We start from the raw sequence: 23745 nt of genomic DNA on the forward strand, positions 1-23745 counted from the left end.
GCTGCTCAGCTTTGGCTGTAAATAACTGAATGTCTTCAAGCAGTTCCAAAGTCTCCCTGGGCCTTAGATTCCTCACCTATAAAACTAGATGGGATGGGGTGATCTCTAAGGGCCCTTTGGGCTCAGAAAGCTCTGGGACATGGACCATGTGCTTAGGGAAACTAGGAGCAGGTAGATGTGGGCTCCAGGGCACCTGTAAATGCAGGTTTAGGCGCTAACAGGGACAGACGTTCTGTAGTCTAGCAATCTGGTTTTACAGGTGAGGAAACTGGGCCTCGAAAGGCCAAGCGACTCTTCTGGTGCTCTCAGCACGAGTTCGCTTTACCTCTGAACTGCAGCGTCTCAAGGTTCAGCTGGAAGCAATTCTGTGCGGTAGATAAGCTTTTTTATGTTGTTCACCTGCACATTTTAGTGACTTCAATGTGTTCCACAAAAACAGCACATGCTCATTATAAACATTTCCATTAATACAGGAAGTGAAAAAGTTAAAAAACTGCAAATTGCTGTCATCGTTCCGCCCTCGCCTCCTAGGTCCCCAGGGTGTCTTCCATGAACAGGTTAGTGTGTATTCATCCAGACCTTTCTGACAAACATACAAACATACATGTTTCCTCCCCCAAGTGGGATTATAATATCTATTATTCAAGCATAAACTTTAGAATCAGACACTCTTAGGTTCTAATCCAGCTCATAGCTAGTTAGTCAAGTGACCTTGTTACTTGATACCACTTTTAGTCTTAATCTCCCCATGTGTAAAATAGGAATAATAATAGTATCTACCTTCTGGAATTGTGGTGAAGATTTGATGAGATTTTATATGAATAGCACTTAACAGTGCGTGGTATACAGTAAGTACTACACACACACACACACACACACACACACACACACACACCCCGAGGGGGCACAGAATGAGCTTGAGGTATAGTAAAAATGAGACCCAGTTTTCTGACCTCTGGTCTCATTACCCCTCAGCCACACCTGTCTGCCTCTTACCCTGGTCCCCTGGGCACAGGTGAACTGCTCGATACTTGTTGAATGAATGAATAAGGTTGTTGGGGTGGTAGACCTAGGAATCGGAGGCCTGTGGAGTTTCTGGGATGCCTGCTCTGGAAGATGGAGGCTTCACCCATCTTCCAGGGCGGGGGTGGGACAGTGTGTGTAGGCTGGACCAGCTGTTGCTTCAGGGCTCCAGGCCTGAGAGTTGAGCCTCAGGGCAAGAGCACAGGCCCCAGAGTGGCTCTCAGCTTAAAGGATCTTGACTTAAAAGGAATGTGCAGTGGGCTGCCTCTGCTCAGGAGGGGCTAAAAAAAGCCTGACCCTCCCCTGGGCTTTGTGTGAAGGTTATCAACTGCTCAAGTCAGCTCATCTCTCTGGCTGGACGCTGGCATTTTTGAGAGGTCCTGTTTTCCTGGCCCCTCTGGGTTTCTACCAATTGGCAGGAAGGGGTCAACGTGTCCCAGAGGTGGAGGCTTTGAGGAGTGTGAGTGGGGGGAGGGGGCTGGTAGCCCCAAACCTGGTGACAATACACAGTTGTCAGCTGTCCCCTGCTGGTGTTTTTTCCTTTTATAGTCAGCAACAGTTGCTCTTGCTCTCACCCAGCCCCTCTGTGGGGGTTCCTGCCCAGAATAAAAGGGGAGGGAGGCGGCCCAGTCTCCTGTCTCGATCCCCAGGCTCTGCAGCATCTCTTGATTCCTTTAGGTCCCACCTCCACGGAAGATCCTGACAAGGCAACATGCCTCCCAAGAAGCCTGAGCCTAAGAAGGAAGCGGCCAAGGCAGCCCCAGCCCCAGCCCCTGCCCCAGCTCCTGAGCCCCCCAAGGAACCTGCCTTTGACCCCAAGAGTGTAAAGGTGAGTGAGCCTTAGCCTCTGGGAGCTGGGTGGGGATGACATTCAGGATCCTGTCTGCCTGGAGCTTAGAGACCTACTTCAAGGCAGCTGGGCTGGGCTGAGGGCTACGGTGTCCCCATGCCAGACCACCGTCCCAGGGGGTGGTGGAGCAGGTGTTGGGGCCGGGGAGGGGTATGTGGGGTTACAGGCCTTTCCCCTCAAGAACAGGTTTCTGTCCTGTCTGAGGAAGCCCTACTCTGTCACCCCAAATTTGCGCAGCACAATTGGGAATGGCAGGGAGGTGCAACCAACCAAACATCCCACCTTTTTTAAGACACTGGGGGGCCACCACAGTGAAGTGAAAGAGACTAACCCTTTCTTCAGAGCTGGTATGATTTCTACATGGAGAAAAGACACGATGATAAGTACTGGTGTCACTTGGAAAAAGTGAAGTAAACAGGGAGGGGCCGTGCTCCCTGTGCCTGGGGGGGCTTCACCCTCAGGGACCTTTCTAGCGGGGGAGAGGAGCCTGGTGTTCTTTTCTCTTCCCTGGGGGTGGGGGGAAGGAGGCCTCTCCTTCTGTGGCCTCAGCCTGGGCTCCTGTCTGGAATATGCAGAGATGTCCCATCCCGGCTGAGACTGGCTCTCTAGCCTGGTGAGGGAGCTGGGCCTGGTTCTCTTTGCCACCCAGCCCTATTCTGTCTCTGCCTCGCCCTGCTCCCCTCACTCTGGAGGTTTCCTCTTTCTGGAGCCGATGTAGGCCCTGCATGCTGACTCAGTCATTTCAGGCCTCCCAACTATCTGGCCCAGCTGCTGAAGGAATGGAACTGGGAGGGGATGGGCCTAAGAAGGAGCAGGTCAGAGGCCTCTGGAGAGCGAAGCAGTTCTAAGCCTTGGCACCAGAATGTAAGGGGTCAAGTAGCCACTGGTATGAAAAGCTATTAATAACAGGTTAGGAGTGGTGGGCCCCTGGGGATATCAGCCTTAGGTCAGGGCTGGCAGTAGTGAGGAATCAGAGCAAAATAGGAGCTCAGGACCAGGTTGTGTGACAAGTAGGCAGGAAATGAAAACCCTGGGTTCTCATTGGATGACCCTCCCTGGTCCTCTCAGGATCCCTCCCAGCCCCCACAGTCCCAGAGACCCTGCAGTTGTGCCAAGGACCCTGGGGTTGATCTATGGTGATCCCTATAAAGGGCAGGAATTAAGCAGAACTGGCTTGGCCAAGAGATGGAGGCAGTTGAGCTTGGTCATGGCACACTGTAGGGAAACTGAGGCATAGTGTAAGACCTTGAAAGTACCTGAAGGTTTTTTAGGTCAAACATCACTCTCTCTATGGGCAGAGCCTGGCAAGGAAAGTTGTCTATCTCCCCGTCAGGATGCCTTTACTTTGATTTGTTCTGATGAGGCACCACTCCTGTGGGACGCCCGCTGTCAGGCTTGGGCCCTGGTGTCTGGGCAACAGCTGCCTCGGGGCATCAGACGAGTACCTTCCCCTGGGCCTATCACTTCCCTCCATCCAACCACTTCCCTAAATTTCTCCTCCATGGATGCAACCCTCTTTTCCATGTCTGGATCTTCAAATCCTGTGGGTTGTTGAGGTTGCTTTAAAATGGAAAAAAAAAATAGGTGTCTTTCATGAAGGCTATTTTCCCTATTGTTTGTACTCACTCATTTCCTTTACTTAGAAGATTCTTCGTTCAAAGATAGTGCAAAAGTAAACTTAACCACAATGTGTGTGGTTCTTACCATATATTCCTGTTATTTTTATATGAATTACACATATACTCCTGGGACTTAAAACATTGCAAAGTAAGGCAAACTGCACCTTTCCTCAGAGAGGTCATGTAAATCATCCTTAGGCCCATTTAGAGGCTTCCTTTAAGTTCCTGACCACCCCACCACCCCAGCTTTGATACTGTCCATTCCCAGGCACAACTAGTTCCCTTCCCGGTCTCCTAGCTCATTCCAGCCACCTCCGGGGATCCTCATTAATGGAGGTCAGCCTGGGATGGGCATAACACAGCTCAGAATTAAGACTAGGAAAGGTGTTTCACGAAGAAGGTGCTCCAGGATTTGTTACCACCACCAGTGGAGAGGGGACTTGGGGTGGTGGAGGTAGATAAGTAACGAAGTCACACAGACAAGATCCTAAATGAAAATGATGACTCATGCTTGGTCATTGTCATTCATTTTCAGAGCCTCCTGTCTTCCTCTTACTACTCAGAATTGAATTATTTTTCTTTGGAGGGGAAGCCAAAATGTACTCTTTTGCTCAATAAATATTTTTGGAGTGCCTACTCTGTGCCAGACATTTCTATGAACAATAAACATTCCTGCCCCATGGGAACCCTGGCTTCAAGGAGCCAGGATATACAGGCATGACTGGAAAACAGTGACGAAGCTTTGAGGGCCCACCCAAATGACTCTCGCTGTCCCAGCGTGCCTAAGAGGGACCTGTGCTAAGGAGGGATTGGAATGCGGTGGGGTGAGGGAAGGCTTCATTGAAGGAGGTGATTTAAAGTCAACATGAGGTAGAAAGGGGAGGGCAAGGCTGAGGAGTGGGGGGAGGCCAAAGGGAGAGGAAACGTGGCTTGTGGGACGATTGTGGAGTAGGGAGAGTGTGACGGGATGAAAGTGAGGGCAGCTTGTGGCCACAAGGACAGGAATTTACATTTGACCCAAAGGAATAATAATAGAGAGTTAATGTAAGTTCCAGCATCATCCAGAGGACTGCTTCTCTTTCCCTCTCACTTGGAGCTATCACTCAACACGTGGTGCTGAGGGAGCTTTGAAGGCTGCATTATTTTATAGCCTGTCAGTCATGTCCCATTCATCAGGAGACTGGTGTTTTACACTTAGCCCCAGTCTCCTTCCCTCCTCATCAGTGGCCTGTTGGACGTGACCTGGCTGACTGCAGTGGGAGCCTTTAGCAGTCTCATTCCTGTGTGTTTCTCTCCCCACAGATAGACTTCACTGCTGACCAGATTGAAGGTGAGTACTAACACCCCCACCTGTCCCACTGCACCCTCTCTGTTGCACTTCCTAGAGGAGGAGGAGGAGGAATTGTCATCATCACGGTAATAGTAATCATCATCATTATCATAATTGCAAACTTTTATTTGCTATAGGTTTGCTATTTGCTCACTTTGACTACGTGTTATTACTTAAGCATGGATTAACTCATTTAATTCTCACAACAACCCTGTGAAGTAAGGACTGCTACCACCCCATTTTACAGGTGATAAAGCTGAGGCACAGACAAGCTAGGTGGCTTGCCCAGTCTCACACAGGCAGTTGGTGGTGGAGCCAGGATTCAAACTCAGGCAATCTGATTCAAGACCTGAATTCTCAACTACTCGACCAGACTGCCGGGAACATAATAGGTGCACAGCCATTTTTTTTTTCCTCCAAAAATCTACTATCCAAGATGTTTAGAAGCCCTCCTTTCTGTTCCTGTCATTGGAAATCCCCCCTTAGGTTACCAGCTTCCTCTTCCCTCATCCTGAAGTCTGCCAGGACGCTCACCCAGTAATGGTGGCAGGGCCAGTGGTGACTTGGGGTGCCCTGGTCTACCTGTGAGCTCCATCAGCAACCCTTCTGCATCTTTAAGGAAGACAATTTATTTTCTCAGTCTTATATAAAGTGTTATTTAGAGCAGCTTCAAGACAAGCCACAAGATTTCCCACCTTTCAACTTGATGGTTTCCCCTTAGCCCGTCTTCTGTAGGAGTCTGGCTTTTTGAGAATGTTTCATCACATGATATCTCTTTTACAGTGGGGGATCACTGTCATTGCAACGTATCCCTCTGTTTCCCCCACCAAATGGCTCCCAGACATAAAAGCATAGGAATGGAAGGGACTTTAAAAGGCCAGCTGATCCAATCCCTTGATTTTAAGCATATATTATATTTAAAAAATTAAACTAATGCATGCACACAGAAAAAATAATCATATACTACTTAAAAGTAAATAATTAAAAATATTTTCCCTTGCTTTCCTTTCATGCTGATCCCTCTCCCGAAGACAACCACTGTTAATAGGTCTATGTAGCCTTTGAGAAAAATATATAGTGATATATCAGGATGTGTATATATGTATATGGTTTACACAAATCAAATCATGTGATACATACTATATACCACAGCTTTTATTTAATATATATTTGGGTTTAATAATATGTCATATATTATTTAATAATATATTTAGATATACTTTTATAGCTAACACAAACAGTTCTGCTTTTTAATTTTTTTAAGCAATTATATAGATTGTTCCATATGGATGTACCTTTTAATTTAATCAGGTCTACGCTGATAGACCTTTATGTTGTTTACAGTTGGAGGTACTAGCGTGCTTTCTCCAGGGACTTTTCTAGCTGTGGGTCAAAGGATATGTGCATTTTAAATTATAAATAGTTATTGCCAAATTGCTCTCCAAAAAGTGACACCACTTTATCCACAAATAGGTCATGAGAGCTGGTGGATGAATTTTGAAACTAGTGAATTGAATCTAACTCTGTTTTGCAATACCCTGTGGGTACTCATTTTCAGTCCATAGTTTGGGGTTCTGTGAAATTCTTAAATTTAATTTTAATGCATGTTAGTTAAGTATATACTTTTGTGTATATACAAACACAGCGGCAGCCAGGAGGACTAGAAAACTAATGATAAAAATATTTCATTTCTCAAATGGGAATCATTTGAGGTTAAAGTCAACTGGGACAGCCAGTTGCCTGTTCCTCCATGAAGATTTTCAGGGCTGGGGCCTAACTCATTCCAGTCTTTCATCCCTCTGACTTTGAAGACATTCTTCCTTACATTGGATCTGAATTGTTTCTGCTTTAATTTTACCCCTGCTGTCTCTTCATTTGTTCTTTGGTGAAGCTGACGACGGTTTTCTCATGTCGTGCTGGAAAGAACGTTATTGGGAATTATGAGACTTTGGTAATGGTCCTAATCCTGCCACTATTGGTCATGAGACGTTGAGCAAGTACCTTCTTTAAACCTTAATTTTCTCATTTGCCAAGTGCAGTTCTTTTCAGTTCAGAAATTCTGTGACTATTCAGCATCCTCTAGATACCCTCCATCTATTTGAAGATAGTTATCAAATTTCTTTGTAGCTTTATACTCTCCAGGTGATATGGCCCCAACTTCTCTTATGCTTTTTTTCTCATACTAACTAGCTTCTAACCCTTGCCGTCCTTCTCTGGTCCCTCTGCAGATTTATTTCCATGTCCTTCTGGAAAGGGGCAAACACCGTTGCTCATTGCGTTAGCAAACAGCTGACTATTACAGACTATTGATAGAAGGTTTCTTCTGGGCCCGTGAACATCACCTCTCATATACCTCAAGATTATACTGGCTTTGTTTTTTTTCTGTAGCAATGCTAAACTTCAGTGTTTGGTTTTTATGTGTGTACAAGGCTTCCCAGCAAGCTGGAGCTTTAGCATGGACAGCAGGTCTCGTCCTTCCTTTTCCTCACCATTTCTTTGGCTTCCTTAATAGTTGGTTGGAAGTCACATCTACGCTGGCCTCAAATGAGGATAGTAATACCCAGTGTTTTTGTAACTATTAATGAGGTAACCCATGCAAAAATGATCAGCTCCGAGCCTGGCCCATTGTTGTTCTTATTGCTTTTCTCCTCATGTTCCACCCTCCTGTTAAATATCATTACATTCTTCTTTTATGAGGAGACTCTTCTTTTGGGTATTAAATCTGACTTCACTCTTCTGAACGAATGAGGAAAAGATCAAGAAGTTGGAGTTCAGATTTAACTAACAAGTATATATTTATTGAGCACTGAATTTGTGCCAGAAGCCATGCCAATTGTTTTGAAAGTTAAAAGAAAAAAAAAATGAAACCCTTCTAACAAAGCTGTGAGATCAGTGTTATTTCTTTGTTACAGAGGAGGAAAACAAGGTTTATCAAGGTTAAGTGCCTTGGCCCAGGTCACACAGTTAAATGGTAAAATCAGGATTAAACTCAGTAAGATAATACTAGCGTTGTTTGAGCATTTATTTCCTCTGTGCCATTCATTGTGTTAAGATTCTTTTACATAAGTTCTTGTATTTAATTTGAATGTAATTTAAGAATCCTGTGGTGTAGGTGCCATTTATAGAAGAGAAGAGGTTTATAGACATTAAGTATTTACTTGCCCAAGGTCACACAGTTAGTAAGCAATGGAAATGGCATTTGAACTCAATTATTCAGTAATGTGAAAGATGAGCAGTTTTGTGTCTTGAAATTCATACAAAGCAGGGGGAACCTGCTTTGATATGTGGAACGATTTGTAAATAATCCATATTTCTCTAGGAAATATGTGTCCCTGAGGTACTTGGAGAGGATTAAAAACAGCTTTTCTCCTAAGTAGTTTACACATTCTTCTTTGGTTTATATTGTTAATCTGCTTAGTAAACCGCTTCTCTGTGGATAATATAAGGTAACTTCAATACCATTCCCAGTCCAAATTATCCCCAGTAATCAATTACTTGAATCCAAATTAATGAGGAATTAAGGTTTTTTGCAAGGGCTCAGGAGGGCCTTAATTCAGCTTTGCCCCTTGGACACCTGCCCTGGTCCCTGCAGGGAGTCTAGTCCCTATAGGTCTGAGCTGGCTCAAGAACCAGGAAAACGTGGTGATAACCAGCATTTATAACCCTCCCCCGCAACCCACTCAGGTGGACATTGTATCCCCACTTAGAGCTAAGAAAAGGAAAGCCCTCAGAGGTTAGTAGTTTGCCCAAGGTCACGTGTGGGTCAGTGGCAGAGTGGGATGGTCTGGCCTTTCCACCATGTCACCTGGTCTGGCTCGGGAACCCTCTCTCAGCCTGGAACAGGCAGTACTAATATTACTAGCTGACTTTCGAACGGGTCTTATCACTTTGCTGAGTCCTCTTCACACTGCCACCTCCTTGACACTCCCAGTAACTGGGAGGGTTGGGTGGGGGGAGCCATGCTCCCTGGGGTGCACAAGGAAAGAGAGACCCAGCCGGCTTATCCTGTGCTACTCTGCCAAGCCCAGATGAGAACCCAGGAATCCTGACTCCTGGACCAATGCTGTTTTCACTTCCCTGCCACTTTCAACAGTCAGGAACCTCACCTACACTGGGGAAGGAGAGGTGGATGGGAGGGGTGAAGGCAGAGGAGACACTGAATTACGTGACAACCTGACAACCGACTGATAGAAGAGATCCCAGGCCCAGCACTGGAACAGGTCACAGAGGCACCAGGCTGCCTCTATAGTTATCAGAAAACCGGGTGGGGGTGGGCTCCAGGGAGAGGCTGGGACGATGGCCGACGGGAAACACTGAAATATTTTATCAGCCACATCGACCAGCTCTAAAGCGCGGGTGAAGGCTGATCAGCCCCCAGCCACCGCCTTCACCAGCCCAGGGGCTGCAGCCCGGTCTTCTCTCTGCAGAGTTCAAGGAGGCCTTCTCGCTGTTTGACCGGACCCCGACCGGAGAGATGAAGATCAGCTACGCGCAGTGCGGGGACGTGCTGCGGGCCCTGGGCCAGAACCCCACTAACGCCGAGGTGCTGCGCGTCCTGGGCAAGCCCAAGCCCGAAGGTCAGCGGGGGCGGGGGTGGGGGCTCCGCCAGCCGGTGCGTGTCTGCGCTGCCGCCCGCCGCGGGGGCTCTGCCCCACCTCTGCCCCCTGTCCGCCCTCTCTCCCTTTCCCGCGTTAGACTTTAAGACCAGCCTCCCTTCCTCAGGTTACCTGCTCCTATTTTGACAATTTATCCTGAAGCATTTAGCTGACCCTTGAAGAATGTGGCCTGGGCTTGTTCCTGGAGGGCAGGAGCGACATTCCATCTTTCTCTGACACCCAAGTGTGCCAGGGACACTGGGGCAGGGAGGCTTGGTGGGAATCTGATAACTAAGTTCCACCCCCCCCCCCCCCCCCCCCCCCGACCCCGACCAGTCAACTCAGGAGCTCTTCATTGAGATGCCACTGCACTGAGATATCCTGTGGCCACTGTGAGTTGCTGTCACAAATACTTTGTTTCTGATGATGGTTAGAGCACCCAAGATTGCGAAATTTACTCATTTAATGTAAATGAGAGTAGATTCAAGATTAGCTCTGTGATATCTTTCACTCATTTGCTTTTGGTGAATGAGGGTTTAGAGAATGGTGCAAGGGAGTGTGTCCCATTGGTGAATATCATCTGCCATGTGAGGCAGTACAGTTAACACCTGCCCTCACACACGTGTCCTTCTCCTCAGAGGTGTAGGCGCCAGGTGGGGCCAGGCCAACTTGGGCGGAGCCAACCTAGGCTGGACTGGCTCTGGAGTCTTCTTGGGCCCCCATATAGGTCCCCTCCTTCTGCCTTGGTTCTGGCCCCCTTCCCTTCCTCTTCTTGCTACTGACGACACCAGTGGGCGGTGCAGGTTGTAGAAGGAAAGGGCCCGGGGGCCAGGAGCTTGTCCATGTCAGCAAGGCTTCTTGGAGGTCAAAAGATATCTGGGCACTTCCATTTTGGGGGTTTCCTGGGTTGTAATAAAAAAGAAATGCCAACATTTGTAGTATTTAAAACTAGCTTAATCTATTAAATTGAAACTTTTAACATACTACAATGTGGGAGAAGTGTGCTAGTCACCAGAGATTGGCAAATTTATGAAAATGATTGATTCAAAGTAGCTCCAGGCAGTGTGGTCTAGTAATGGGACCCAAATACAGAATTGTGCAAACTTTTCTTTTTGCGATCCTATCAGTTTACTCTGTGACTGTATGTCTGTCACATGTCAAAAGGTCTAAGCTGTGAATGTGAGGCCTGGGCTGTGTGGCCCTTTGGGCCCCTCAAATCCTGCCGTTGCTACCCCTAACTCCCCTCGGAGCTCAGAGGTCTGAGTGGAGTCAAGGTTCTTTTTCCTTTCTGCCCCCGTCCTCTCACTGAGAGGAGAGCCCCAGAGCCAGCCGCCTGCCTTGCTCCCGTGGGCTCTGCGCCCTCCAGGATCACTGACTGGGTGCCTCACCCACAAGTGGCTGCAGCTAAGCCCTGGGTGCTGCCAGGACGGGTCCTAGCCTGGCAGAGCTGGGGTGAGGCCCCTCCTGGCCCGCTGCTCACATCACTTTCTCTTTCCTTCCCCATGCCACCTAAAGAGATGAACGCCAAGATGCTGGACTTCGAGACGTTCCTGCCCATCCTGCAGCACATCTCCCGGAACAAGGAGCAGGGCACCTACGAGGACTTTGTGGAGGGGCTCCGCGTGTTTGACAAGGAGAGCAATGGCACGGTCATGGGCGCCGAGCTGCGCCATGTCCTGGCCACCCTGGGTATGCCAGCGGGGAAGCCAGAGCCCGTGGGCGGAATGAGAGGTGGGAGGTGCCCAGGTGGCTGGTGTTGGGGGTCCTTGCATCCTGAGGATCACATCCTGCTCCTTGGGCTCTGCAGAAACCAGCTGCCCCAGCTGGGTGTGCTCAGCAGGGTGTGGGAAGAGAGGAGGGCAGAGCTGGGGTGATTGCTAAGGCCTGAGCGCGGGACCCAGGGCTCCTGCCCTTGTGGTTGCCTCGGTCACTGGGGCCCTGCTCTGCTCTGCTCAGCCAGTGGTGGCTGTGAGGCATAGGGAGAGGGCTTGGGGGTGAGGAAGGGTCTTAAGATCCTTGGCTCCACTCCAGCGCCTTAGAGGGGGCTCGTATGACCACTCCCCAGATCAGGTCGTCTAGGGCCTTCAGACTGGAGGGGGTGCTTGGGCTTTGCCTGTCCCTTCTCTGCCATCTGGAATTAAGAGCCCACTGTGACCCCACCCCTGCCTCCCCAGGAGAGAAGATGACTGAGGCAGAAGTGGAGCAGCTGTTAGCTGGGCAAGAGGATGCCAATGGCTGCATCAATTATGAAGGTATCCAGTCACACCTCACTTCCCCGTGTACCCAGGGATGAGGGAGGGGGCACAGTTTGGGCTGGGCGGGTCTGCAGAGCAGTACTGATCCAGGAGCTAGAGGACATGGCCACCAGACAGGCTTTGGTGTTGTTCTTTTCCATCCTGGTGTCATGGAAGGAGCATGGACTTTGGAGGTAGCTCTGTGATATACTAGCTGTGTGACCTTCATCAAGTCACTTACCTTCTCTGAGCCTCAGTTTTCTCATCTGAGAAATAGGACAATGCAGGCACCTTTCTCAAGGTTGTGGGGATTAGTTGAGGTAATGTAGCTCGTTTTGTCTATGTCGACTATCAGCAAAGAGTGGACACACAGCAGAGGTGAGGTCTCTTCCCTCTTCCACCTTCTCCCATCAACCCCCAAATAGAAGAAAGAATCACAGTCTGGGAAAGGGGTAGTGGGAAGGTTTGAAATCAGGCCATATAGGGAAGGGAAAAAGGGCAATAAAGAGCTGAGAGGGGCCAAGTGCAGTGGCTGATTTCTGTCTTCTTTCCCAGCCTTTGTCAAGCACATCATGTCTGGGTAAAGCAGATCCCTCCAGGGTGAGTACAGACTCTCCATCCTGGTCCTTTCTGGGTCCACACATAGACTTTGGAACAACACCACATGTCCCAGAGCTCTTCTGTCCCAGCCCTGACCCCTGAAGAGGAAACTGCAGGGGTTCATGACTGGAGAGCAGCCCGGCCCCTCCCATCATTTCCTCTGCACTCTCCGTGCTCCTGTCCCCTCCCATCATTCCTTTCCTGCCCGGCCTCCTGCCCTCCCTGGTTTTTGCGCCCTCTCTTGACCCTCATCCTCCTGTCTTTCCCAGGGCCTCTCCAGGCCAGACCATTCACTCCTTCAGGCCCGGCACCTCCTGTACAGGGTCCCAGGTGGGAAAGAGTGGCCCTGGCCTGTGTTCTTGACCCTGTTCCTCTGCACTCCCTTCCTTGTGCTCCCCTAGGCGTGGTGCCGTCCAGATAGGGCCCGGGGTCTGTGATAAGGGGCTGGGTATGGAGGGTGAGATGCCCTTTCCACCTGGCGCTTTGTTTCAGGCGCCTGGTCCTTGGATCCGTCCCTTCCAGGGTGAGTCAGTGAGAGACCCAGAGTGACTGAGCTGGAGCCCTGGACTTAACACTGAACAACAGCCCAGGGACCTCAGGAGCCCATAGCCCTCCCTGTAAATCAACAGCTCAGCTCTGGCAAGGCTGGGCCGCATTCCCTGATCCCGACCAGTCTCTGAGTTGGTTGTTGTTGTTTTTTAAATAATTAATTGAGGTGTGTGTGTGTGCGTGTGCACACATGTGAGATAATGTCACCTGAAGTCTCATTTATGTCACTCAGAAATAAGTAGTATCTGGGAGCTGGGAGACAAGGGCTTTCCATGCATCTAGAAATATGAGGGTCACACCCATGAGCCGAGAGTCCTGGAAGGGTCTGTAATTTCAAGGGTTGTGATCAGCAATCATGTTTCCTTTCAAGGCTCACTCTCCACCTTGTCTCATCTCCAGGTGTCAAGCAGGAAGAGGGATACCAGGAGCTCCGGGGATCCCAGGCCCTTGCTGCTGCTGCTTTAAAAAAATATATTGTGGTAAAATACATATAATATAAAATTTTCCATCTTAACCATTTTTAAGTGTGCAGTTCTGTAGTATTAAGTACATTCCATCTTAATCTTTTTATGTGTACAGTCTTTTCTCTTGTTCACTCCCAACTATCCTGACCGCTCTTTTTTGACCTTACTTATTTATTTCTCCTTTTTAAAAATCACCCTTCCTAACTTAAAATGCCAACATTCCTCTTCAGTCGTGGGGCCTTGTCCAGTTTTCTTCTCTCCCTTCCTTCCTTCCTTCCTTCCTTCCTTCCTTCCTTCCTTCCTTCCTTCCTTCCTTCCTTCCTTTTCTTTCTTTTTTTCTTTCTTCATGAAGTATTTATTGTCCACTGTGTACAAGTGTGAGGAATTGGGGTTAAGGCTCCCAACTATTGAAAAACTGAAAGTGTTTTCCGGCCAGAGTATCTTACAGTCCAGGTAAGCAAGGATATGCAGGGACTAAGTAGAGAATGGTCCCCAAAGAGCATAACAATAGCAGGACAACTTCATGTATGTAACATAGAGGGTAAGTTCCAAGAGACCCGTAAGAAGAGGAATCAGAAGGAAGTGAGGTGGGACAGGGAAGATTTTCTGGGGGAGATGGGCTTTACATGAGACCTTAAAGGAAAAGACGCCCAAAGGTGGGTGCTCAGACCCAGGGAGCAGGTGTAGGGTGTGAACAGGGGTCAGTCAACAGACACTTACTGAGTATCTGATGTGTGTACGGCACTGGCTGGGACCTGGGGATATACTGAACCTGACAGACGTGGCCCCTGCCCTCAACGAGCTTACAGTCTAGCGGGAAGACAGACATTAAGTACTTGTAATCATGTGACGGATAACAACCAACATTTATAGAACACGGTATCAATAAGTTACAATTATATTTGGCTGTGAGTTATGGAGACTGAAAGACAGTGGCTTAAAAGAAATGAAAGTATATTTTCCCCTCCCACTGAAGTTGAGGTTGGCAGTCGAGGACTGGCATGGCAGCCATTCTCCACAAGGTCCTCAGGACCTTTTATCTAGTGGCATTGCAGTGTGTAACCCTTATTCATGATCTAAGATGGCTGTTCCAGCTCAGCCATCACTTCTACTGCCACGTCCTGCTAAGCCCATCACATCTCATTCTCTCATAGCAGCTTAGGAGGTAGGAGTTATTATTCCCATTTAAGAATTTAAAAATATCATATCAGAAGAATGACAACAACAAACTCAACTCTTAATTCTTTTAGTTTCCCCCTCCATTTGAAGGCTGTAACATGACGTGTGTTGGAGGAGGTCAGGAAGAGGATGCGACTGCTCGTTGACCCTCAGGCTGACCCCGGGCACTTTGTGGGCACCGCACCCCCTCCCCTGTCATCGGAATGCTCTGCCCACTGTTCCCACACTAGGAGCTATTTCAAGGACACAGCCTTGACGGAGCCATGTGCTGTTGAGACCATCTGGTCTGTATATATGACTGAACCCCATTAAGGCCTCTCTATAAATGTGGGAGATTCTGGCAGGCAGGTGCAGAGATCTCCTCATCTTCCTGTCGCCCATAGCAAGCCTCAGAAGGAAGTCCCTTTACTTATTAAACCTGCCACCTACCAATCTGGGGTGGCCTTCCTCTTTGTCCTTGCCCTCTGTGTATGGGGTTCAATTTGTGAACCAACAGCATAATATTACTATTTCTAAAACATCAATTTTGTAAAATATATTTTCCCTAATTAGGACTTATAAAACTTCCTTAAGGCCTGCTGGTCATTCCCAAGCCTTCCTGTCAATTTCTAAGTCCTTCCTTTATTTGCCCCAGTCTGCTAGAAACACCGTTTGCTGCAGTCAGCTGCCCTCTTTCCCCTCTTGTGAGCTTCCTCCTCCCCCCTCCTCCCTACTCTTCCCCCCTCCCTCCCTTTCCTCCCTTCCTCCCCCTCCTTGCCCCATGACCTCCTGCTGCATCTTGTCCCTCCTGATATGCACTCCTCTTTCTGCCATTCCAATTATTCCCACCCTTCAGGACCTCAGCCAGGCTTTCCCCTTCCTACAGCTTCCCCACTGCCACAGGTCCTGCTAATCAGGGGTGGCTGCAATACAGTCACCTTAACACAATTGTCAAATTGGAACTGAAGATACCAGAGCGAGAGAAGACCCTGGGGACTTCTAGCAGACTGTAATGACCAAGAGCAGCATTTAGCATAGTGTCATCATGTGGCATCTAAAAGCTCTCTTTGGTTACTACAGGGCTTTCAATTAGAACATGTGTTTGTGGAGACGGCTGATGGTGCAATATCTGCCTCATACCACGAGGTGGCATAATTGCAGCAGCATGCTTCCAATTGGGAAGCCCAGGTGTGTGATCACACAGCCTGTCCCTGAGAAACCTCAGAAGTCACTTAGTCTAGCTCTATGCCTGCAGGCAAAGGGAAGTTTTATTCACTTTCAAAGACTCAGAACTATTAGTTAACTTGCTTCGGTACCCTCACCAAGGTTTTGCAATGAGAAATCAAAGAGAAGACACTGTTTTGGACATGTACAGACCTGGCATCTTAGTCCAGTTCTGCTTCTGAGTCACATAGCACTCAGATTCAGTGCCACAGGTTTCAAAATGAGGGAGTTGATGAGATCGTCTTTAATGCCCCTTCCAGTTCTCTGATATTGCTTATTTAGAACTCAACTAACTTCTTCTTGCTATATCCAGCTTTAGTCTATTTGTTTTATTTTTGCCTTTAGTGTGTATATATATATATATATATATATATATATATATATATATATATATGTATATATATGTTTAGAAACTTAAAATGGTAGAATCTAGCATTCACTCAGAATAATTATGGCGTGCACAGTAGTAGGTGCTTTAGGAGATTAAAAACAAAGTCACCCATGGTCTTTTATTTCATGAGTTTATACTCCACTGGAGGAACAATGACCTACATGTGAAAAGTAAAACTATCAAATAAGACCAAGCAGAAGAAAGGACACCAGTATGTATCTAAGGACCAAGGGAGAGGTATGAGATCAAAGTACTAGAAGTTCAGAGGAGGAGTGGTCAGGGAGAGCTTCACGGAAGAGGTGTGGCAAATTTGGATGGGATACAAATAGGCAAGAACCCAGAGGGATTCTAGACAGGAGGGAAAGAGGTACCTTCTTCTTTGCCAACTATAACCACAGTCTCTACCTTGTAGGATTTGGGTAAAAGGGAATGAAGAAGAATGAGAAAAAACTGGAGAATGGGACAAGAGGCAAAGAGAAGGGAAGAAAGAGGCAGGGTGTAGGGGTGAGCAGGGAGTGATGTGCACCAATTCAGAGGGAGAGAGGCCAAGTTAAGTCTAAAGGTAACCAGCAAAGTACTCATTCTTTTCTCCCCTAATCTTGTAGAGCCACAGAAGACTAGTTCAAGGTTGGAAGCGACCTTTAGTTCAGACATGTCTGTAAGAGCCCTCTAAAATGAGTGCCCAGTGTTCACTCGAATACCTGCCACAGCATGAGACTCACTGCCTCCCCAGGTAGACCACTCCACTTGGGGAAAACTCTAACTGATACTCTTCCTAGTAGGAATCTGATGTTTACATCCCTGAGATTTCCATCTACTGGTCCTGGATTTGTCTTCCAAAGTGACCCAGAAAAGATCTAAGCCCATTCCCTATGATAGAAGTTGGCCTTTTCTCTTTCCTCAGGTAACTACCTCCCCGTGGGTGCTTGTTCTAGGCCAAAATTCTTGAATCCATTTAATGTGGCCAATTGCTGTTCTAGTTGGGGGTTCAGTTCATTCCTAGTAATGTAGTTTCCCATTTTAGAGTCTGGAAATCAATCTTCTTGACAGAAAAGACGGAACCGAGGTCAAAGCAGAGGTTAGGGAGTTCTGCTGATGTCCCATCACCAGCACCGAGGACTGTGTCTGCCCTTCCTGTTCCTCTTGCTCTGAACGTAAGGACAACCTGTTTTTGTTAATTACAACGTTAAAAAACTTTTGCCTCATTTTGGACTTATGCCTTCTTGGCCTTCTTCTCACAGCCCCATGCCACAACTTTGTGTTCATAATTAGCTCTCTTTCCATCTCTTAGAGATAAGAACCCTACAGAACTCTCTTTCCTCAGCTACATCCGCCTCCCGGAGCCCCTTCCCTAGCTGTTTCCTTATTTAGTTGTTTGCAGTTCACTTGTGAGTGCCATCCATTCCTCTGGCAATAGGAACAGAGATTCTCCACCATGAAGACCCTGTGGGCACATTTATGCTCTTTCTCCGAGAAGAGAATTTGTACTTTTCATCATATTTTTAAAGGGGTCAGAGACCCAAAAAAGGTTAAGAACCGCTGTTTCAGAGGCTTTGTGGGATCCTGTTGACTGTTTCCCTGAGTGTTTTGACATTGCATCTGGTGTGGCTACGTTCCTTCCGGGCTACCATGAACTCTGTGATAGTTCGTCTCTTTCTCCCAAGACGGTCTCCACTTCTGCCTCTCCCCCAGCCATTCCTTGGGTCACACCTAGGTTTAGACATGCAGTGCCACCTTTTGCTTCCTCTGTGGCCTCACTTTTTAGCTGAAAAAGGATTCCTACCCAGTTCCTCTGGATCTTGCTCCAGACGGCTGGGTCTGCAGGGGCGTCCACCCACCGGCTGGAGCCGAGGCCCCACAGACTTATCACATCCCTGTGGTCACTTCTGCGCCTCTGCTCCTTTATCACATTCCGATGGCTCCACTGGGCTTCCTCCCTCAGACGTGTGGGTTCCCTGTAGATGTGAATCTTCTTCGTGGTCAGCACTCATGTGCCCACTGTCCTAACAGTTTAATTTTTCTTCTAACAGACCCCACTGTCAAATGGATATGATTCCCATCTCACAAATGGTTGGTTGTACCCAAATGGGTATGTGCGGTTTTGAAAAAAATTTTAGTCGTTTTGCATTTACATAACTCCTATATGGTGTTAGTTATTAGGGACAGACGTGTCATTGTGGAACCAAGGGCTATGGTCAGTGTAGGGACAGGGAGTTGAGGATGTCTTTGTCTCAGTTTGCTTTGTGGTATGTGAGACTTTGTCTCGGCATCTGAGGACGTGAAACAGCCCATCCGGCAGTGCTGGTCTCAGGGCTCCCTCAACTTCCTGGCCCTCCGGCTTCAAAGGAGATTCAAAAAATGGCAGCCTTGACCCTCCCCTTTCTCCCATTCCATTCCCACCCACCCTTCAGCTCTTTAGCCCTTTGTAGGGCATGTTAAGGAGAAGCCAGAGGTCAAAGATCTAGCGTTCAAAAGCTTGGTGACCAGTTGGAATGTGGAGAGTTTGTGTACTGTAGTGAGTTTCACAATCATTTACTTAATGCATTTTATTGCTGGTACTGCAAGTTTTCGGTTGGATTTAGAATTTAGTCTTTGTGATATTTTGCTAGGGTCAAATTTCTTATAATGGCCGTTGGCGTTTTGCCAGGCCTTTGGGGTTTATACAATTAAATAGGACTTGGTCCTTGCCCTCAAGGAATGTCAAGACTGACAGGTAAGCTGAGCTATGTGCTGTGCACAAATTAAAAAATACCAAGCAGAAGGCAAAGGCTGTCAGATAGATACTAACAAAGAAGTGGGGGGAATTTTAAAGGGAGAAGCAGGATTGTTTCTGGTTAGGAAATCAGAGCAGGCTCTTTGGAGGCGGAGTGGCTGGCACGGAAACCGGTAGAGGACGGGGTGCTTCTGACCACACTCACAGACACATTGTAGGGCAGGGGCTAAGAGTGCAGCCTTGGTCAGGATGGGTCTACACTCACGAGCTGTGTGACCTTGGGCAAGTTTGACAACCTCACCAAGCCTCAATTTTCCCGATCTATAAAATGGGGAAAATAGTAGTCCTAACCTCATTTGGTTATTGACCAAATAGGATCAAATGAGTCATTACCTGTAAAAGCACTTAAGACAGTGTCTGTAACATATAGTAAGGACTCAATGAATATTAGCTCCACAGGGGAGAAGGGTATTCTAGGCCAAGGAACCAGCTCTAGCCAAAAGAGGAAAATTAAGCAATGATTGTTCTTTTGGGGAACCCCAAAATCATAGACATACTTGGCAAACAAGTGCACAGAGAAATACTGCTCATCACTACTGACATTACAGCCTGCACTGCATATGTACCTCGTGCTAATGCTCTCCCACGTGCTCCGTTGCTCTTCCCAGCGACTTCCTGTGGGCCGGGTGCAGTTATCCCCATTCTACAAATGAGGAAACTGAGGCTGGTAGAGGCTAAATTGCTCTCACAGGGGCACTCAGTGAGTGGGTGGGAGTTTCAGGAATCAGACCCATGTCCTCTGGATGCCTAATCCTGTTCTAAAGCACCAGCCTGTAGAGCCCGTGCCTGCCTTTCCCTCCCAGCCCCTCCTCCCCATGCCGTGGAGTTTGTCACCTTGTCAAGTCACTTTCTCATTCCAGGCTTCAGTTTCCTTTTGACGTAAAAGAGTCAAGGACGCTCTGGAAGTCCTTTCCAGCTCTAAGGAGTCTGATTTCTTTTACTCCCCTCCTCCTCAAAGCTTGTGTTTATTTGGCTCTCATGTATCATTCCTACCACCAAGCATCCTGAAAATAGGCGTGCACAAAGAAGTAGAGAGCAAAGCTGGGACCCTTTTGCTACCAATCTGCCAGCAGGTGAAAAAAAAAAAAGTCAAACCAGCGTATAACAAAACCAGGGCGGAAGTACCAAGGTGATTTGGAGTAAGGAAGGGATCAGAGATGCGATGTGAGTCAGAGACCGTTCCCAGGGAGCAGGAGTCTAAAAATTGACCTCCAAGGAAATGGGGAATGCTGCTTTGGGCTCCAGTTGGGAAGGTGGAATGAGGGGCCATCTCCCTGGTGACCCTGTCCCTCTGGTTTTTTCTGTGTGGCATCTGGTTGAGATGAAGCTTGTGGGTTGATGGGGGAAGACATGGAGCAGAAGAGCCTACCTGAGGGTGGAGAAGGGAGGCAGTGAGTCACTTGTGTGATACGACTTGCCGCTTAGGCGGACATGTTACAGCATTTCTTTTTCCTGAGAATTTGGACTTGTTATAAGTGGTCCTGCGACATAATCACTGTCATATTTTTCATTTGCTTTGTTTTCTAGCTTGATAAAACTACAATTAAAAAACTGCCGTAGATAAATAGGGCTGGGACTACCTGTGTACTTAAGTTCCCGTACCCTTGGCATCTATCGTGTATCTCTCGCAAATTCTAACATGCTGCGATTAATTTTTAAGGGACTTTGACTCTACCTCAAAGGGCACCCATGGTCTCCTGCCATAGTGTCCCAAATGTCCATTGTTAATCACCTTTTTGGGGGGGGTATTGAAAGCTCCTGGGTATGGAGAACGGAGGACTACAGTTTACCAGTGAGTGACCTTGGGCAAGTAACTCTCCCTCTCTACATCAGTGTCCTCATCTGTAAAATGGGGATAAAAACAATACCCATTTCATTAAAGGGTGTTGTGAGGATTTTACAAAGTAATATGTAATGAAGCATTTAGCACAGTGCCTGGCACATAATAAGCCCTCAATAAATGTTAGCTACAAAGTTGTCACCACTCTGTCACCTTAGCTTAAATCTTCCTAAGTGGGTTGCCCAGTAGAAGTCTGAAGCAGTAGGAAACAGTTTCATTTTGTGACCCGAGCAAAGGAGAGCTCTAGAAAAACAGGGCATTTATTCACGAGTCCCAGTCTGAAGGTTTTACTACATACACAATCCTCTGATCATTTAGGGTGTGAGGGTTTCTAGGGACGAACCAAAGACACAGGGTCAGGAAAACAGATGAATGGCAGTTGCGAGTAACAACCCAGGGATATTGGATGGGGAATGCAGCCTTTGGGGTAGTCGTGGGTGTCGGAGGCCCTCAGGAGAGGAGGATGAAGCAAGAGGAGTGGAGAGGAGGGAGGGAGGAGGGAGGGCCAGAGAGGTGGAGGTGCTCTCCTGCCAGGCGTCCTGGTTGGAGTGAAGAGGTGTGGGCTCCCCCCTTCCACTCCTCCCTCAGTCCTCGTGCCTCCAGGTCAGGACCCAGGACTGCAGGTCTTACTGGGCTGGAAACATCCAGAGCCACGGGGAAGTGAGGCATACTGCTGATCATACCCCCAGCTCATTGTCATCCCACTCTTGGTCATTCTTTTGGGGAAAAACTGTTTCCCAGAGGCCCTCTGTTTGGCTCAGACCTTGGTCTAATGCCCAGGTTTTTCCGGTGTGGCTGTCATATCTCAAGAGTCAGCTGGGCATGGCTGGTAACTTCTTGTAATAGTCAAGACAGGAAGTGGTCAGGACCTGGAAATAGAGCAGCCCTAGTGGGTGGGAGGATAGGGAAAAGAGCCCCAGGTGCCTTCTTGGGCTAAGTGCATAGAATTCCTGGGCTTGGCCTGGGCTGTAGGGACCTTAGGGATAACTTCTTTATGCATTTCCCAATTTTATCTCACAAATGGGAAATCCAAGAGCATTTTATTCCAATAGGAATTTCTCCCATGAATATAGCCATGCCCACTTGAAACATTTGGGGGAGTCTGGCATCCTAAATCCACACATAGAGTAAGGAAAACAGTAGGTTGCAGAGTCACACTGACCTGTTTTTCAGTCCCAGCTTTGCCACTTACTACCTGGGTGCTGTTGAGCTAATTACCCCATCTTTCTGAGCCTCCAGTTTTTTTCACTTGTAATAGAATTCCATGCTGACTAAAGCATGGAAAGATTCTTAGCAGTGTTTTGTCCATAATAACCACAAAATAAATGGCAGCTAATATAATAATGATAATAACAATAATTATTATAATAATAGTCTCCTCACCCCTCCAAGCCTCAGTTTCTACCTCTGTAAAATGAGTTATTATGAGGATTAAGTGAAATGACCACTATTCCTAAAGAAGGTGGTATATAAAAAGAAGGATGGGTATGTATTTGTAAAGAAGGTTCTCTGAGATTCTTGTTTCCTCCCTTGGAAGAAAATCATACTCTGAGGAAAAGGACCTGGGTCAGCAGCTCATCATAGTGAGGGGAAGTAAGTGGGGGGAAGGGAGCCATTCCCTGGCTGGAGGAGACCTGCAGAGATAACCCTCTCAGTTGAGTAGAAGTATTGAGGGATTGGGGAATAGACTGGCACTGGATTCAGGCAGATTTAGGGGCCCACTGATTAGGTCCTGCTTCTCCAGAGAAGCCGGCATTGTGGCCGAGAACTATGGAGACTGGACACTGGCTACAGTGAGGACCTCTCTGCATTCTCAGTGCTCCAGAAGAAGGGCTCCCAGCCTCACGGGGTTCTAGATTCTGGGATCCTCCTGGAGCAATGGTTCTTAACATTTGGGGTCACAGACCCATTTGAGAAGCTAGTGAAAACTGAGGACCATTTCCATAGGAAAACATACATCACACAAACTGTTGCATATTAGAGGGTTTACAGATTCCCTGAATCTCATCCAGAGGCTTCAAGTAAAGAACCTTGCCCTGGGTTCAGAAGGGAAAAGGGACCTGAGGCTTTAGGTCTTGGCAAGAAAAGGGGTCCATGAGCTTAGGACAAGCTGGGACTTGTCCCAGTAGCACTAATTATGCCAGGATCAGCCATGGGTTGGTGCAGGGTCAGGGGACCTGACCGAGAAGCTGTCAGAGGATGGTCAGTTTGACCAGCAAGGAGCCTGCCCATAGCCCATAACGTCTTTCTGCCTGAATTTGGCCACATTGGCCAGGGGTCTGGTGATAGGCAGCAAGAATGAAGCAGTAGGTGTCTTGACTTATAGGCAGAATTTTGGGGTAGACTGGAATCCAGCATAGATGAGTTGACCCTAAGGGGGAAAAAATAGCTCACATTCATTGAATACTTACTACATGCTAAATGGCTGACATTAATTTTGTTTCCATTTAATCCCCATTTCACAGATGGGGAAACTGAAGCTTACTTAGTGTGGTTAAGTAACTTGCCCAGGATGGTAGAACTAGCAAATGGTGGAGGTAGAATTCAAATTCTGGCCACCTGACTATTATGCAGACAAACCTTACATTATTCTATGTCTTAAGAAGGTAAGTAAAGAGGGCCTGCGAGGTCTAAAAATATGTGTTTGGAGCCAAGCTGCAAGTTTGGATCTACTGGAGCATGGCTGCAAAGAGAGTGACTGGGGATTTAGAAAGATGCCGGAACAGGAATTCAGGGCCAGAAGCCAAGCAGCAGTTCTGATATCAGAATGAAGCATCATCCTGGCTCGGGGGTTGGGTGGGGAAGGGGTCTGGATTGGTCTGAGATGGGTGTGAGCAGTCATATGATGTCTCTGTGGGCACAGAGCTTGAATCTAGGCTTGGTGAGGTGGTACCTTTATGCTGAGCTGGGATGGAAAATCCTGGGCTCTTACTTTTTCTTTTCAGCAGAGGAAGGACTGTCTCATGTGCGTATGTGCTCCCAAGGGAGAACCTGATTGTCTCAGGCCCAGCTGGGTTCAGGCTCCAGGAGGGGAGGGCCTGGTGTTGTTCACCACTGCCTCCTCACTCTGCTGAGAAGAACCTGGCACACAGGGG

The 23745-nt window shown here is 47.7% G+C and overlaps 1 protein-coding gene across 2 annotated transcripts; it reads left to right on the plus strand.

The window, feature by feature from the left end:
- Nucleotides 1-1642: 1642 nt before the first annotated feature.
- Nucleotides 1643-13319, plus strand: MYL4 (myosin light chain 4). 2 transcript variants are annotated; one of them, XM_074320036.2, is made up of 8 exons: nucleotides 1643-1852; nucleotides 4795-4822; nucleotides 9250-9399; nucleotides 10933-11106; nucleotides 11592-11669; nucleotides 12207-12251; nucleotides 12744-12774; nucleotides 13200-13319. In XM_074320036.2, exons 1-6 carry the CDS (start codon nucleotides 1736-1738, stop codon nucleotides 12233-12235), a joined length of 576 nt encoding a protein of 191 aa, XP_074176137.1. In that variant the 5' UTR covers nucleotides 1643-1735; the 3' UTR covers nucleotides 12236-12251; nucleotides 12744-12774; nucleotides 13200-13319. The 2 variants fall into 2 exon arrangements, with proteins under 2 accessions (XP_074176137.1, XP_019588376.1); XM_019732817.3 differs by lacking the exon at nucleotides 12744-12774.
- Nucleotides 13320-23745: the final 10426 nt, after the last annotated feature.

The sequence above is a fragment of the Rhinolophus sinicus genome, chromosome 12, assembly GCF_057876585.1.
Source record: "Rhinolophus sinicus isolate RSI-liver-muscle chromosome 12, RSI-T2T, whole genome shotgun sequence".
In the NCBI taxonomy this organism is placed as follows: Eukaryota; Metazoa; Chordata; class Mammalia; order Chiroptera; family Rhinolophidae; genus Rhinolophus; species Rhinolophus sinicus.